Source organism: Leucopleurus acutus (assembly GCF_964270905.1).
Source record: "Leucopleurus acutus genome assembly, chromosome: 19".
Classification (NCBI taxonomy): domain Eukaryota; kingdom Metazoa; phylum Chordata; class Mammalia; order Artiodactyla; family Delphinidae; genus Leucopleurus; species Leucopleurus acutus.
Genome location: NC_139161.1, coordinates 15,511,876 through 15,527,901, shown reverse-complemented (window position 1 = coordinate 15,527,901; position 16,026 = coordinate 15,511,876). Strand labels below are relative to the sequence as shown.

Sequence of the window (16,026 nt, the reverse complement as noted above, 5' to 3'; positions counted from 1 at the left end):
CGGGTGAGGCCAACCAGAGGGGCTCCCAGGGGCAGGAGGGCAGGTGGAAGCCCGCAGCCTCCCATGGCATCGTCCCTTCCTCGGCATGCCCCCTCCTCCGCTCTCCAAACTGCTCCGTTCCAGGAGTGATGTTGGATGAGGTGGGGTGGGGGGAGAAGCTGTTGGGAAGAAGCAGAGCTCCCCTGCCACCCCTAGCCCTGAGCCCCCCTCCATGGAAAGCCACGGAGAACCCGGAGGTGGCGGTGGGCGGGCCCCCCAGTCTGGTTCAGTATCCCCTGAGTGGAGGCTGCTGGGGAGACCCTGGCCCTCTGTGCACCCCGGCCCCATTCTTCCCGCCTCACTTGCTGGCATAGCGTGTGCTTGTCTATCTCCTTAGGAGGAACGGGGCCATGCGGTGTCTCCGCCCCTGGGCTCTCGCCCCAGGGAGGGAAGGGATTAGGACTGAATGGGGGGAATGAATCAGTCGGGGGGCGGAGCTATGAAAGAGGGTGAGGGTGGGTGATGGATCTGTTTCCCTCCTCCAGCTGCCCGCCCGCCCCACCCCTCGCCGCCCCCAGAGGAGCAGGGGTGTGAGCAGTGTGGACACACGTGGGGAGGCTGCTCTTCAAGCCCACTTGGTTGTGTTTTGGCCCCTGGCGGCTCCATCTGCAGAGGCCACGCTCACGTACACACATACGCACGTAGACATGCACAATATACACATAAACACACACAAACACATAACGCACACACATGTACGTATAGACACAAATACATGCACATGTACACATGCGCGTGTACACATATGCACATGTACACACACACATGTACACACACACACACACACACACACACACACACACACACACGCCACTTTCTCCTCTGCGCTGGTTCCTGCCCTGGGGGCTGCCTCGCTCTCTCTCCCAAGCTCCAGCCCCCACCCCCAGGGATCCCACTTGAAGGCTTCCTGGAGGCAAAGGCCCTGGCAGGCACCTGGTGTCACCTTAGGAGGAATAGGGCTGTGGCAGGGACAGACACAACCTCTGTGGTGCGGGTTCCGGTCTGGGCTCTGCCTGCACTGTCTGTACAAAATCGAGCCACGTAATTCTGAGCCTCAGGTCCTCACCTGTAAGGCAAAGCAGAGAGGCCCTCAGGTGGCCCAGGGGACAAGGGGTCGGTGGGGTGAAGCCTCCCCGGCCTCATGGGGATGGGGGTAGCGAGCCAGCCGTGTAGGAGGGGTGGTCTCTCTTCCGCAGCTTTGCTGCCCCTCGCCGAGGGTCTGTCCCGCCTGCTCGCGGGCCAGGCGCATCCTCCGTGTCCTCCAGCTTTTCCAGGCCCCCGAGGATTGCCCAGCCCCCTCCCCATCCTGGCAGCTCTCCCAGCTTTCTGGCTCTGGTTTCCCAGCCCACTGGCAGTTTTCCCACTGCGTCTCTTGGTTCAAACACCCAAGCGAGGAACCCGGTGGGCCACTCATCTTTCGTGGCCAGGCCACAGGCCGGGTGACTGGCTGTCTCCCAGTCAGCCACCCGTGGGCCATGCTTACACCCCGGGCCTGGCAGTTGTGGGTAACGGTAGGGAGGGGAGTGTGGAGTGACAAGGTGCAGAACACAGCACAGGAAGAGCCGGCTCTGGTGTCAAACCAGTCCCCTCTGTTCTGTGCCCAAGCCTGCAGAAAATTCAGTGGTGCCACTGATAGCACCTGCACCCCAGGATTTATGGGTGAGAAAGGAGAGTCCTCCCCCCAGACACCCCTTTTCTGCCCACTCTCTTGAGCCAGGGTTGGACGTGGCACAGCCCATCCTGCTACTGGCTGGGAGAGGACCAGGTGACCTACAGTGAGGCCCGGCGCCTGTGCACCGACCACGGCTCTCAGCTGGTCACCATCACCAACAGGTACAGGAGAGGGACCAGCCCTCCCCTATGTCCTGGCCTAATGTGGTCCCTCCTCCAAAGGGGGCAGCATCCTGCCACCAAGTGCAGAGGGACTCGAGTCCTTTGAGCTTCAACAGGCTCCAGGGCCTTTTTCTAATATTGTCACCAGAATGACTCCTGTTTATTAAGCGACCCCAGCGTGGGACAGGTCCTGGGCAGGGGCAGGGGCAGGGGCAGGAACAGGCGTAGGTGTGGGCTGGATGCCCCGAAGAGACCTTGGCTCTGTCTGATTATCCCTCTCCTCAGCAAGCCATGGAGGTGAAGACAGTAGAAGGGGACCTGGGTGGCTGTGTGTCAGCTGCAGGGTCCCCAGGGGTCCCCACTTCCCTGAGCAAGTTTCTTTTTTAAAGCATTTCTTAATTTTTTAAAATTAATTTATTTTATTTTATTTATTTTTGGCTGCATTGGGTCTTCATTGCTGTGCGCGGGCTTTCTCTAGTTGCAGCGAGCGGGGGCTACTCTTTGTTGCGGTGGGCGGGCTTCTCATTGCGGTGGCTTCTCTTGTTGCGGAGCACGGGCTCTAGGCACGCGGGCTTCAGTAGTTGTGGCTCGCGGGCTTCCCTAGTTGTGGCTCGCGGGCTGTAGAGCGCAGGCTCAGTAGTTGTAGCGCACGGGCTGAGTTGCTCTGTGGCATGTGGGGTCTTCCCTGACCAGGGCTCGAACCCTTGTCCCCTGCGTTGGCAGGCGGATTATTAACTATTGCGCCACCCAGGGAGCCCCCTGAGGAAGTTTCTGACTGGGTGCAGCACCCAGGCTCCTGGAGCAGGGCATCTGGCCTGTAGCCCAGGGAGTGGTGGGGGGCGAGCTCCCTGCCTCGACCAGCCTCTCTCCCGCAGGTTCGAGCAGGCCTTTGTCAGCAGCCTCATCTACAACTGGGACGGCGAGTATTTCTGGACGGCCCTGCAGGACCTCAACTTCACCGGCTCCTTCCGCTGGCTCAGCGGGGATGAGGTCATGTACACCCACTGGAACCGGGACCAGCCCGGTGAGCCCCTCCTCCACAGCGCCCGCTCAGCCCCCTTCTTGGACTTTCCTTGGTGAAGCCAGGAGGCCGCGGTGGACCAGCCCTGCCACGACCGAGACCCAGGGCTTCATAGGAAACAGATCATTCGTACAGTGTGGTGATGTGGTTATAGGAGGACAGGCTCTGGAGCCAAACTGCCCGGCTCAGATCCTGATTGTGCAGTTTATTAGCTGTGCGTCTTTGAGCCTCAGTTTCCTCATCTGTCCAATGGGGATAATGGTACTTTCCTCACAGGGTTGACATGAGGCTTGAATGGGTTAATACACGTAAAGCCCTTAGAGTAGTGAGCATACAAGTGCTCGCTATTACTGTTACCATTTTAAATTCGTCTTTTTTAACCTTTTCAAGAACCTGATGAGGCAGATGATGAAACAGGCTCAGAGAGGTTAAGCAAGTTGCCTAAGGTCTCACAGGAGCAAACATAGAGCTAGGCCTCTGCCCCCATTTCCTTCCTCCCCACTGGGCCCCGACTCCACAGAGCATGTCCCTGCAGAGATGGCTAAGCTGATTCCCGGTGCGAGGGCCGTGGTGGTGCCCCTCGGGGATGTGAGGGAGGACTGGTGAGTCCTCTTCAGCATGTGGGTCTCCCTTCTCCCTCCTCCAGGGTACAGCCGTGGGGGCTGCGTGGCCCTGGCCACGGGCAGCGCCATGGGGCTGTGGGAGGTGAAGAATTGCACGTCGTTCCGGGCTCGCTACATCTGCCGGCAGAGCCTGGGCACGCCAGTGACGCCTGAGCTGCCTGGACCAGACCCCACACCCAGCCTCACCGGCGCCTGCCCCCAGGGCTGGGGCTCAGACCCCAAACTCCGGCACTGCTATAAGGTAGGCAGCCTGTTGGCCTGGGGTCAGGGGAGAGAAACAAGAGCAAAGAGGCAGCACCCCTGGCAGGGTGGGTGGCCCCAGTGGGACCCAGCCATGACCCAGGCAGGCGGGCCCTGGAGAAACTTACAGACCACAGACAGAGGTACTTTCTGTTGAAACCCTTTTGTCAGTGGCATCTGAGGGCTGGTGCATAGTAGGTGCTCAATAAATATTTGAGGAGTTGAAAAAACCACAGAGACCATCAGTTGCGGAGGTTCCCAAATGTTGGGGTCAGGCTGGCCGCTCTCTAGAGTTGCCTGGGGAGCCCGAGTTAAACAAATCTTCCAGGCTGTCACTATGGAGATCGGGATTAAGTGGGTTGTAGTGGGGCTTGGTAACCTGTGTTTTTAAACCCTGCTGGGTTTGGGAGCCACTGAGGTAGTCCAGGGTCTTTTAATTACAGGAAGAAGCTGAAGTCCAGGGAGGGGAAGGGACTTGCCCACAGCAAATTGTGGCCCCGCTGGTTAGGGGGACCATCTCTGGGAGATGGCTGTGCCAGTTCCCCTCCCCTGGGGCTCCCTCTCTGATGAGCAGGATTGTCCAGTGAGGCCCCAGCCCCCTTCCCCACTCATGTCCTGGGAGGGCAGGTGTCCCGTGGGGAGCTGGGCTGGGGAACAGCTTGGACTCTGCTCCTGCAGGTGTTCAGCGCGGAGCGGCTGCAGGACAAGAAGAGCTGGGTCCAGGCCCAGAGGGCCTGCCAGGAGCTGGGGGCCCAGCTGCTGAGCCTGGCCAGCTATGAGGAGGAACATTTTGTGGCCAATATGCTCAACAAGATCTTCGGGTACTGAGCCTGGGGCGGTGGCCCCTATGCACATGAGTCGGGCTCTTGCTTTTGCTGGGCAGGGTTAAGGCGACCCCAGGGCGGTCGGTTCCAGGGCTTGGAATGACCTGTGCATCTGCTACTAATGCCAGGCCCATCCTGACCCCCCCTCAAGTAACCCTGGTCTCCCTGGAGTCGGAGACCCTGGGTTGCTCACCAGAGCCAGCAACACCCCCTGAGACTCACAGACTTTTACACAAGTAACCGCCCTCACCACCCCTCCTTCTCCATGGCAGAACCTCCAGGCTGATCCAAGTGAGCGCCCCCTCCTGCAACCCTACACCATCCCATAATAGCCCACACTTTCTCAATAAACAGCTTTTCTTGAGAGACAGGAATAGAAAGGCTACAAAAGTGAGCATCTGCCTGCAGGGTCCCTCCAGGTCCCTGTCTCTGTCCTGTGGGTTCCTGGGACATACAGCCCTACGGTCCCTTAGCCTTGGGAAAAATCCAAATGGATCCAGGCTTCCTGACATCTCAATTCCAGGGATATCTCCTCCCAGCAAACAGCACAATTACATTATTTGACTAGTAATTATAATAGCTCGTGTCAGTTGCTTCTCACCATGTACCAGGTACTGCACTAAACATTTAATCCATGTTCAAGACTCTTCTCAATCCTACTAAGTACACATTATCCCTTGCGGGCTGTTAGAGAGGTTGGGTTTTTTTACCCAAGGTCACAGAGCTGGTCCCTGGGTGACCCACGACCGGAATCCAGGTGTATCTGATTCCACGGCCCCAGGTCTATTCACCGTCCCCATCGGCTGCCTAAAGTGAAAGCCTGCAGTCTTGCTGGCAGGGCAAACCCCACCCAAAGGAAAGCAAGGGAAGGGAGCCAGGCCACCTGCCCGCAGCGAGCGTGGCGCCTGGCCCAGCTAGCCCAGTTCTCTCTGGGGAGAGCTTTTTAAGGGTGGCCCCAACAGTGTTTTGCCCGGTGAGTGTGAAGCCCAGTTCGAGAGGCCCCAGGTCCTTGGGACTGCCCAGGTCACAACTGCAAGGGGCCCCTATAACTCTCATCCCCGTGTCTTCTGTCTTCACCCCCGGGTTGTGCTAAAGTGAGTCAGAGCCCGAGATCCACGAGCAGCACTGGTTCTGGATCGGCCTGAACCGTCGAGACCCCGGAGCGGGGCACAGCTGGCGCTGGAGCGATGGACTAGGGGTGAGGGGGCCTGGAGGAGGCGGGACAGGTGGGCGGAGCCTGGGTGGGCGAGGTTTGGGTGTGGGCGTGGTCTTTTGGAGGTGCGCGAGGTTTAGTAGAGGCAGCGCCTCTGGCCAGAGCTGCCAGGTAAGGGAAAGGGGGTGGGGACCGTCTAGCCCAGGTTGGGGGTTCCTAGCTTATGCCAGGTCTCTGGTTGGTCTGTTCTGGGGGGGTGGGTGCAGCCTGCGCCTGGTGCCTGAAACCCCTCTCCCCTTCCGACCTCATCAGTTCTCTTACCACAATTTCGACCGGAGCCGGCACGACGATGACGACATCCGGGGCTGTGCAGTGCTCGACCTGGCCTCCCTGCAGTGGGTAGCCATGCAGTGCGAGACGCAGTTGGACTGGATCTGCAAGATCCCTCGAGGTTGGGTGGGGCGGCGCTGGCGGAGCGGGCATGGGACGAAGGGCGGAGGGGGCGGGGGTCCAGGGGAGGGGCACCTTTCCCTGCAGCGTCTCTGTCCCTGTTGTCCCCATAGGCGCGGACGTGCGGGAGCCTGACGGCAGCCCGCAAGGTGAGGCACCCCGCTCCCCACGGCGGCCCGGAGGGGGGAAGGGGCGTCACCTCCTGGGCAGGGCCTGGCCGGGACAGAACGAAGGGGCTTAAGGGCTTGAGCCGAGGGAAAGGTGATGGGGGCACCCTACTGGCCCAGGTCGGATGGGCTCGCAGGCCCGCCTGCCTAGGCTGCCCTGGACCCGCCTTGTCCTCCTTGGGCTGGGCGGGCAGGCAGCCCCAGCCTGGCCTCCATCCCCACGCCCCCTCCGCCCCCGCAGGCCGACGGGAATGGCTGCGTTTCCAGGAGGCGGAGTATAAGTTCTTCGAGCACCACTCCACGTGGGCGCAGGCGCAGCGCATATGCACGTGGTTCCTGGCCGAGCTGGTCTCCGTGCACAGCCAGGCGGAGCTGGACTTCCTGGGGCACAACCTGCAGAAGGTGGGCAGGCTACCGAGCAGGGAGGGCAGGCCCGGGATCCAGGGAAAGGGCCTGCCATCCCTCACCTGCCTGCCCGGCTTCCCCTAGTTTTCTCGGGGCCAAGAGCAGCACTGGTGGATCGGCCTGCATACTTCAGAGAGCGACGGGCGCTTCAGGTGGGAGCCCTGGCGGGGCAGCGGGTGTGGATGGGCAGCGGGGCGCATGCGTGTATGGCGAGCCTCAACCCAGGCTGGAGGTAGGCAGGCGGCACAGCATATAGAGACAGATTTGGATTTGAATCCAGCCCTGCCCTCCACTGGCTATGTGGCCTTGAGCAAGTGAGTTAACCTTTCTGGGCCTCGGTTTTCTCACCTGAGAATGAAACGAGGCCTGCCTGGTAGGATCATTGTGAGAATTAGAAATGAGGTATGGGAATCCTTAGCATGGCATCCAGCACATCATCGGGCACTAAGTAATGGCAGCTCATTATTATGCTGGGGTCACTCATGAATAAGGCCCCCTCAGGACATGGGCAAGAACATAGGATGGTCCGGAGGGGCCTCTGTGTATTCACGGCCCACCTACCATATGTGAGGCGTGGAAGGCCCAGGAGCACATGGGTGTCTGAGCGTGGCGCTGCCCTTGGACCCCTGCTCTGGGATCCTTAGACTTCTTTTCTAGTTAGAGAAACGGATGCCCAGGAAGGCTGGCCCTTACCTGGAGGCGCCAGGTCCTTGGGTTCTAGCTGCACTGAGCTCAGTAGCCCCACTCCTCAGCCTACGGCCACTGAGCCCCTGGTGTTGGGCTCTGGTCCCTGCCCCCTCATTGCTGCATACAGGGGAGCACGGTGCCCAGTGCTGGAGTCACCCCTGCTCGGTGCCATTGCAGATGGACAGATGGTTCCGTTATAAACTTCATCTCCTGGGCACCCGGCAAGCCTCGGCCCATAGGCAAGGACAAGAAGTGCGTGTACATGATGGCCAGCCGAGGTGAGCACAAGATGGGGCAGAGAGGGTGCAGAAGCTGAGGGGAGGGTGGGTGTTGGGGGCAGTGAGGTGAGCCTGCGCAGGGGCCCTAGATCTCTTCTCATTCTCTCTGTTCCCACAACCCAAGAAGGGCTAGACCCAGAGAGGGGAGGGCCTGTCCCTGTGATCCCGCAGCCACAGAGGACTTGAGTTCAGAGCTGGACTCAGGGACGTGAGCCCCAGCTCCACCTCCTCTCAGGGCATGAGGCCAGGGTGCTGGCAGCCATGCCCTGCCCTTGGGGTGACAGCTGTTCTCTTTCTGCAGAGGAGTGGGGGGACCAGAGGTGCATGACAGCCTTGCCCTACATCTGCAAGCGCAGCAACAGCACCAGAGAGCAGCAGCCCCCAGACCCACAACCCACAGGTGGCTGCCCCCCTGGCTGGAGCCAGTTCCTCAACAAGGTAGGAAGTGGAGAGGGGGCACCCAAGGCGAAGGCTGGGCCTCAGGAGTCCTCGCCCTTTGGCAGCATCAAAGTCATGGCCTCTTGCCTGTACCCACCACCCTCTCTTCTGCATGGCCCCAGTGCCAGGGCCAGACTCCTTGGAAACTAAGTCAGCGTAGTAACACCTTCTCATTCACCAGGTAATGAGGTTGCCCGTATAGTTTGGTGAGTTTCCTAGATCCCTGGTCGCCAAACATCTGCTTTTTTTTTGTTTGTTTTCTGTTTTGTTTTTGGAGGCAACAGTGCAGCCTGTGAGATCTTAGTTCCCCGACCAGGGATCAAACCCGTGCCCCTGACATTGGGAGTGCAGAGTCTTAACCATTGAACTGCCAGGAAAGTCCCCAAACACCTTGATAATGAATTCCTATTAAAATGTTGAACATACAAAGTACGTATGTGTGCATTACATATGTGTGTGTAAGTAAATATATATTTACTTACATACTAATGTGACTGATCATATATAGTTAAATAGACACAAGAACAAAACAATATAAACCATGAGCGAGAGATTTTTAAATAGTATTTTTAAGTTTTCAAAATTTTCCTTTTAGTGGTGTGAAAAAATTTTTGCGCCACTCAAAATTTATCAATTATAATGATTGTTACTATTTAAATAATTTTGATAAGAGCAAAGTGATTGCATATTCTTCATTATTTGAAAAAATCTTGGTTTGACGCTTTGTGATTCAGACTTCACAGGTCTTGTTTGAAGTTCAATTTTTTTTTTTTTTTTTCTGGCCATGTGGCATGTGGGATCTTAGTTTCCCGACAAGGGATCGAACCCATGTCCCCTGCATTGGAAGCACAGAATCTTAACCACTGGACCGTCAGGGAAGTTCCCTGAAGTTCAGATTATTTTAACACATGGATAGAATGGTTGTTGTAGACGGAAAGATTACCTCACGAAGACAAATAGATCAAGATGAAGAAAGGTCATCCATCATTGGCTGGGCTTTCTAAGTCCTTCTCCCTATTTTCCAGTCCTTCTACAAATTAAACAAAGGTTTTTGTTTAAAAATTGGTCCGTTTCTGCATTTAAACTAATCTGCCTTATAAACTAATCAGAAGAGCTGATTAAAAGAGTTAAAAAAAAATCCTTGGAAGATTTTTTAAAAACAACATTTAGAAAATTCTCTTCCCAAGTGTTCTGAGTGTGCAGCTAGGAAAGTTTGAGACAATAAAATGAATTCGAAGGGATATGCATCTAAATGCGTTTTCAAAATGTTCCCTCTAGAGAGTGAGTTTCTTTCCAAAAGTGGTTACTTCCTGACCCTGCGGCTCATTCATCAGACCTGATTAGACCTTCATTGTTTTTACCTAGTGGCTGAAAGCGCTTACCCCAGACAGAGAAGGGCACTATTTCCTTGTGGTTTCATTAGTATAAGCTTCGATCCATGCCTTCTTTGCAGGACATTGTAAGACCGCTTAACCCCTATTGTGAGGATTAGATTAGTTAACGCTAGATAACATGATCCATAAATCTTTGTCAGACGTTGGCCTACAGCCCGCCCATCGTGTCCTGGAGTGCTCACTGTCTTCAGAATATCCAAGCGAATATTACACCTTTTCTGCGTTAAAAAAAAAAAAAAAAAAAAAAAAGAGTAAGACGTGTATTATTAACATCTTGGGGAAAAAAACAAAAAATGAAACTAAAACTCATCCATACTCTGCAGAGATGACCACTATCAATATTTGTTACTCACTTCCTGACTTTTTCCATGTAATTGAGATTATACTAAATAACACAATTGTGTAGCCAGCTTTTCTTTCTCAGTATTATATTTTCAGCATTTCCCCATGTCATTAAATGTTTCCAAAAGCTTATTATGACTTCTTCCACCTAATTGAAAACAAAATATATTTCATATATGTAATTGGCCCTTTGCTTAATTTGTTAGCATCATTGTAATGATACAGTAACTCTGTCAAGAGCCTTTGGAGTATGCGAAGCTGAGAGCCAGACAGACCTTGTCCCCAGGCATGGCCCAGGCGGTGCCGTCACAAGTAGTAGAGCATTTGGTGGCCCGGAGAAATCTTCCCACTTAAAAACTCCCCACAGTGTGGGCGAGTGTACGTGAATCCGCTGTGCCCGGTTGAGAGGGTGCCGGAGACCACCCTCTCAACCGGTCAAGGAGACCCCGACCAGTGGTCAAGGAGACCCAGATGTCCTGGTTCTCATGCTTTTCTCTCACAGCCCCCGAGCCTCCCCAGGGCCTGCGGCCGAGGGCTCCGCAGCGGAGTGTCTGGGTGTGTGGGACAGGGAGGTGGAGCAGGATGCCATGCCTCCCCCTCCGCCCCACAGTGTTTCCGAATCCAGGGCCAGGACCCCCAGGACCGGGTGAAGTGGTCAGAGGCACAGTTCTCCTGTGAACAGCAAGAGGCCCAACTGGTCACCATTGCAAACCCCTTAGAGCAAGGTAGGGCCAGCCCATGGGGAGGCCCCGTGATCCTCTGACACCATCCCCCCAGAGGGCTAGAGCAGAGCGAGGAGGGGGCTGCCCTGTCGCTCATCACTCTCTCTTCTGGGGGACTGTAGCGTTCGTCACAGCCAGCCTGCCCAATGTGACCTTTGACCTTTGGATTGGCCTCCATGCCTCGCAGAGGGACTTCCAGTGGGTAGAGCAGGAGCCTCTGCGGTACACCAACTGGGCCCCCGGGGAGCCCTCTGGCCCTAGCCCTGCCCCCAGCGGCAACATACCGGTGAGGAAGCCCCTCCCCACCCTCTCCTTTGCCCTCCACCCCCACCCTGCCCCGCAGCGCTTGCCTGGGGACCCCCTTCCAGCCTCTTTGCTCATAGTACAGCTTTCTGGGGGCAGTGGCACAAGCGGGCAGCTGCCGGGGCTCCCCTGAGCAGCTCCTTCCCCCCAGACCAGCTGTGCGGTGGTCCTGCACAGCCCCTCAGCTCACTTCACTGGCCGCTGGGATGATCGGAACTGCGTGGAGGAGACACACGGCTTCATCTGCCAGAAGGGCACGGGTACGTGTCACCGGGGAACCTGGAAACCCCAGCCCGGGACTGGATTCCGTGGGCCATGCCCTGAGGGATGAGACATGGTCCTTGACCTCAGAGGGCCCCTGGGGCCACCCCCAGAGTCTAGTCTGCTCGGGAAGCAGATGGGCAGAAAGGCCAGGCGCCAATCAGAGGGAAGGGCAGTGGGCACCAAGGGGTCTCAGAAGGAAGGTTTGGGGTTTGGAGGGCTGACCGGGGAGAGCTAGACACTGGGCATGCCTGGTGGCAGGGGCCCTGAGGTTCTGTGTCTGAGGTTCCTGCAGCTCTGTGCAGGGGTCCCTCTGCCCTGGATTCATGGTCGAGCTCTAGGTTGCTCATCCCTTTATTAGCAAGAACATATTGTTACTAATAACAGCAATGACCGACACTGAGCCAGGCACTGTGCCCAGAGGAGAGTTGGTCTCTGCCTGATGTCCGGCGCTCCCCCCTCCCGGCCTCATGCCTGGGGATGGGGTGATGGGGGCAGAGCCCGGCCTGAGCCCTGCCCCCTTCCCTGTAGACCCCTCCCTGAGCCCATGCCCAGCAGCATCGCTCCCTGCCCCGGGCACTGAGCTCTCCTACCTCAACGGCACCTTCCGGCTGCTGCAGAAGCCACTGCGCTGGCACGATGCCCTCCTGCTGTGTGAGAGCCGCAACGCCAGCCTGGCGCACGTGCCTGACCCCTACACCCAGGCCTTCCTCACGCAGGCTGCCCGAGGGCTGCGCACGCCACTCTGGATCGGGCTGGCCAGTGAGGAGGTGGGCACCGGGCTGGGCCCACTCCCCTGATTTCCCTCCCTGCCTCCCCCTAACCCTGTGCCTTACCTGCTCCCTGACCCGGCTGGTCCCCTTCCTCCCACCCTGATGGCTGGCTGTGCCCAGGGCTCCCGGCGGTACTCCTGGGTCTCGGAGGAGCCGTTGAGCTATGTGAGCTGGCAGGACTGGGAGCCCCAGTACCCGGGGGGCTGCGCCTACGTGGATATGGATGGGGCCTGGCGCACCACCAGCTGTGACACCAAGTTGCAGGGGGCTGTGTGTGGAGTTAACGGAGGTGAGTGCCCACCCGCTGGGGCCGAGGTGTGGGCTGGGGGTAGGCTGACCCTGGGAGGACCCTGGGCCACTTTCTCAATCCTGCACCCCCATAGGACCCCCTCCTCCCCGAAGAATAAGCTACCACGGCAGCTGTCCCCAGGGGCTGGCGGACTCGGCGTGGATTCCCTTCCGGGAGCACTGCTACTCCTTCCACATGGAGCTGCTGCTGGGCCACAAGGAGGCGCTGCAGCGCTGCCAGAGAGGTGGGCCGGGTGGGCGAGAGCCCATATGTGGGCATTCCAGGTGGCGACCCCTCTCGTGGACACTCAAAGCCCCTGTGAATGCAGTCCCCGTGCTGCGGTCTACCTGTCGGCAGCCCTCACACATAAGTGCCCCTCGCGTTGCAATACGCACAGACCACCTGTGACATAACGTGTGTGACTATAACCCCCTTCCCTCCATGCACGACTCCACGCCATCGTCTCCTCTGGCTGCCAGGGAAGAGGGCGGGGGCCTCTCTGGAGGGCTCTGCTACCCCAGGGAGACCCGTCTGCCCTGACGTGAGCCTCCTTTGTGTCCAGAGGGTGGGGTGGTCCTGTCCATCCTGGATGAGATGGAGAACGTGTTTGTCTGGGAGCATCTGCAGAGCTCTGAGGGCCAGAGTCGGGGCGCCTGGCTGGGCATGAACTTCAACCCCAAAGGTGGGTCCCTGTGTGTAGGATCAGGATGGGGAGGCCTCAGGCGGCAGGGGTGATGCCCTCCAGCGGAGCTTGGTGGAGGTGAGGGCCTGAGGAAGGTGGGAGTTGATTCTAGAACAGGCCTGCTCTCTCCCACCTGCTCCAGAGAACAGGCCTGCTCTCTCCCACCTGCTCCCACCTACCCGCCCCTGCAATGCCCCCTCAGTGCCTTCTTCCCCCAGGAGGTACGCTGGTCTGGCAGGACAACACAGCTGTGAACTACTCCAACTGGGGGCCCCCGGGCCTGGGCCCCAGCATGCTGAGCCACAACAGCTGCTACTGGATCCAGAGCAGCAGCGGGCTGTGGCGCCCGGGCGCCTGCACCAACATCACCATGGGTGTCGTCTGCAAGCTCGCCCGAGGTGAGCGCCCGGCAGGCACACCCGCGGCTTCCTGCCACCCCCAGGCATCTGGTGCTGGCTGGGGGCCCGACTGCTTCTCGTTCTGCAGACAATGCAGTGGATGGGAGAGAATAGACAGACAGGCCTGGGGCCTGACGGGACCTTCCCCTGGGATTAGTCTGTAGGACTGGGCCTTGCTGCACATTTCCAAACTAGACAGCAAACCCGTCATTTTGTAGTGGTTAAAGGCAGGGATGGGGTTCAAGCCCAGGCCAAACCATTTGCCAACTCTGTGACCTTGGGTAAGTCATTCAAACTCTGTGGCCTCAGTTTACACATATGTAAAATGGGGTAATAAGAGTATGTATAAGGGGATCAAATGAGCAAACGAAGTGCCTGGGCCTGCAGAAAATGTTCTTACGTGTTTGCTTATTATTGTCATATTATCACTGCTACTGTTATTAACTGGTTCCTCCTCTGCCGCAGCTGAGGAGAGCAGCTTCTCCCCATCAGGTGAGTCACAGGCAAGGCTGAGACTAGCCCTGTCCTCCTTCCCCCCCTTGTTCCGGGCGGCGGGGGCCGTAGCGGGGCTTCTGAGCGGGGGTTCTTCTTGCTGCAGCAGCCCTCCCGGGGAGCCCTGCGGCCCTGCTGGTGGTGCTGATGGCGGTGCTTCTGCTCCTGGCCCTGCTGACGGCGGCCCTCATCCTCTACCGGCGACGACAGGGCGTCGAGCGCGGGGCTTTCGAGGGCGCCCGCTACAGCCGCAGCTCCTCCGGCCCCGGCGAGGCCACTGAGAAGAACATCCTGGTGTCAGACATGGAGATGAACGAGCAGCAGTAGAGCCAAGGGCGTGGGCGGGGCCGGGGCGGGAGGAGCTGGGTCCGCCGGGCCGCCCCCAGCTACAGTCCAGTCGGCCCATGGAGGGGTGCCCTTGGGAGCTGCCGTGGGGAGCTGGGGCTGGCAGGGCCTGGGCTGGTGGGCTTCCTCCCTCCCACGAGGGCTGGGCTGAGACCTGGCTGAGTGCAGCGTGGCGTTTCCCTTTGGGGGGGGTCTTAAGGTCTTGTCACCCAGGCCTGTGCCCCCATGGTAACCAGAGGCAGGACGGGAGCCCCTTTCTGCCTCTTCCTCCCCGGGCCCGCCTGCCCAGGCCTGTGCCCCAGGCCCCAGGACCTGCTTCTCGCTGCAGAGTCTGAGGAACCTGCCCTGAGCCCTCAGCCGGCCTCTTGCTTCTCTCCTTCCCTGGCAGCCTCAGCTCTGAGCCCCTCACGCCAGCTCCTTTCCCTCCCTGCCCCCCTTGTCACACAGCCCTCCCTTCTGAGCCAGGGCCCTGGGGTTTGGGGAGCCCTCTTGCTCTTGGTGGGGGTTGGCTGAGGGGGCCGAGCATTTGTCACTCCTGTGCCTGCTGGGGTGGCCGTGGGACATGGCAGGGGGCCCTGGGCCGGATGGAGAACAAGAGCATCACTGTGGCGTCAGCTGGGCTTGGGCTGGAGACAGGACAGGGGAGAGACACCCTGACCTCCTGGGGGTGACCAGGCTGGGCTGGGTGTCATCTCCTGCCGGCCGGGGGGAGGGCTGTGTCCCTAAAGAGTCCCCTGTGGGGACCAAAATAAGTTCCCTAACGTTTCCACCTCCTGGCTCTAGTTTGGAGAGAGAGGTGGTGTTTGGCCAGGGTCCTAGGGGCTTCAGAAGCGAGAGCCCAGGGACGTCCTCTAGTGGGGCCCAGAGGAAGAGCGCCTGAGTCCCCCGAGTGGCCCCATGCGGGTGGAGCCGAGCCACCCAGCACCTTTCCAAGAGGCCGAAATCCCAGCAGGAGTCACCAGTCCTGGTGCCGCGACCCAGGACAATGTGAACATGGACTCGAAGACATGGTCCTTTTTTGTAGTTCTTAATTTTTTTAATGTGCCATTATTGTTTTAAAAAAGAGAAAAAAGAAAAGCAAACAAATAAAACACCTTTAAGAGGCTTGAGAGAGAAGGGTTCCTGCTCTGTCCTGCTGTGAGCCTTGTCCTTCATATCTTTTCAAGATAAATGTCTTTTTGGGGGGCTTGCATCCATTTTGCCTCCGCCTCGGGACCACACCCTTCTCTCTGTTCCTGGGGATATGTGTGAGGGCTGAGGGCTCTGGAGCTGCCGAACAACGGTGTGAGCTTGTGCAACTTGGCTCACCTTTCAACGTGTAAGACGGGAGAACAGGACGCATCTCCTAGGGTTCCTTTAAGGATGTTGGAGGATTAAATGAGATCACCTGTGCAAAGCAGTCGGCGCCTTCGAGCTCGTGCAGTAATTGCCCCATAAACGTCAGCTGTTACTGCTGTTTCTGGGCTGCAGCTCCCAGGGGAGCGTGTGAGGCGCCCAGGTCAGCCAGGGGCGGGGGACGCATACCACCATCCTTCCAAGGCAGTCGTCAGACCTGCATTTGAGCTTCGAGAAAGCGAGTGCACCTTCGTCCCCGGGGAGCATGGGCTCTGGAACCGGCAGGAGGCGGGGCAGTGGATCACAGGACCTCCCCCCGCCCACCTTCACTCATCTACCCAATGATTTAGGGTGTTTGAGCTGGAGACAGCCACGAACAGAGAGAAGGCCCTGCCAGCCCAGGTTGGTCAACCATGCCAGGTCACGCTAGGTGCCGTGAGGAGGCCTAACACAGGCCGAGGGGGCTGCGTGAGGGCCAGTTTGGACGGGGTGGCTGGGGAGGATCTCACCAGAGGCAGTGAGACTGGCACCT

The 16,026-nt window shown here is 58.3% G+C and overlaps 1 protein-coding gene across 2 annotated transcripts in view; it reads left to right on the top strand.

The window, feature by feature from the left end:
• Nucleotides 1-14,141, top strand: part of MRC2 (mannose receptor C-type 2) — a gene marked incomplete at its 3' end in the record, with an annotated part of 53,422 nt that extends 39,281 nt beyond the window's left edge. The window contains exons 10-30 of one of the 2 annotated variants that reach the window (XM_082861752.1): nt 1,757-1,872; nt 2,748-2,896; nt 3,540-3,757; nt 4,435-4,577; nt 5,676-5,778; nt 6,046-6,184; nt 6,297-6,332; nt 6,592-6,752; nt 6,840-6,907; nt 7,620-7,720; nt 8,022-8,158; nt 10,505-10,619; nt 10,739-10,902; nt 11,071-11,179; nt 11,712-11,950; nt 12,074-12,242; nt 12,337-12,486; nt 12,805-12,924; nt 13,143-13,322; nt 13,788-13,814; nt 13,924-14,141. In XM_082861752.1, coding sequence (XP_082717878.1) covers nt 1,757-1,872; nt 2,748-2,896; nt 3,540-3,757; nt 4,435-4,577; nt 5,676-5,778; nt 6,046-6,184; nt 6,297-6,332; nt 6,592-6,752; nt 6,840-6,907; nt 7,620-7,720; nt 8,022-8,158; nt 10,505-10,619; nt 10,739-10,902; nt 11,071-11,179; nt 11,712-11,950; nt 12,074-12,242; nt 12,337-12,486; nt 12,805-12,924; nt 13,143-13,322; nt 13,788-13,814; nt 13,924-14,141 — 2,862 coding nt within the window. Of the gene's footprint in view, nt 1-1,756; nt 1,873-2,747; nt 2,897-3,539; nt 3,758-4,434; nt 4,578-5,675; nt 5,779-6,045; nt 6,185-6,296; nt 6,333-6,591; nt 6,753-6,839; nt 6,908-7,619; nt 7,721-8,021; nt 8,159-10,504; nt 10,620-10,738; nt 10,903-11,070; nt 11,180-11,711; nt 11,951-12,073; nt 12,243-12,336; nt 12,487-12,804; nt 12,925-13,142; nt 13,323-13,787; nt 13,815-13,920 lie in introns of both variants that reach the window. The other variant, XM_082861751.1, reaches the window with a different exon arrangement.
• Nucleotides 14,142-16,026: the final 1,885 nt, after the last annotated feature.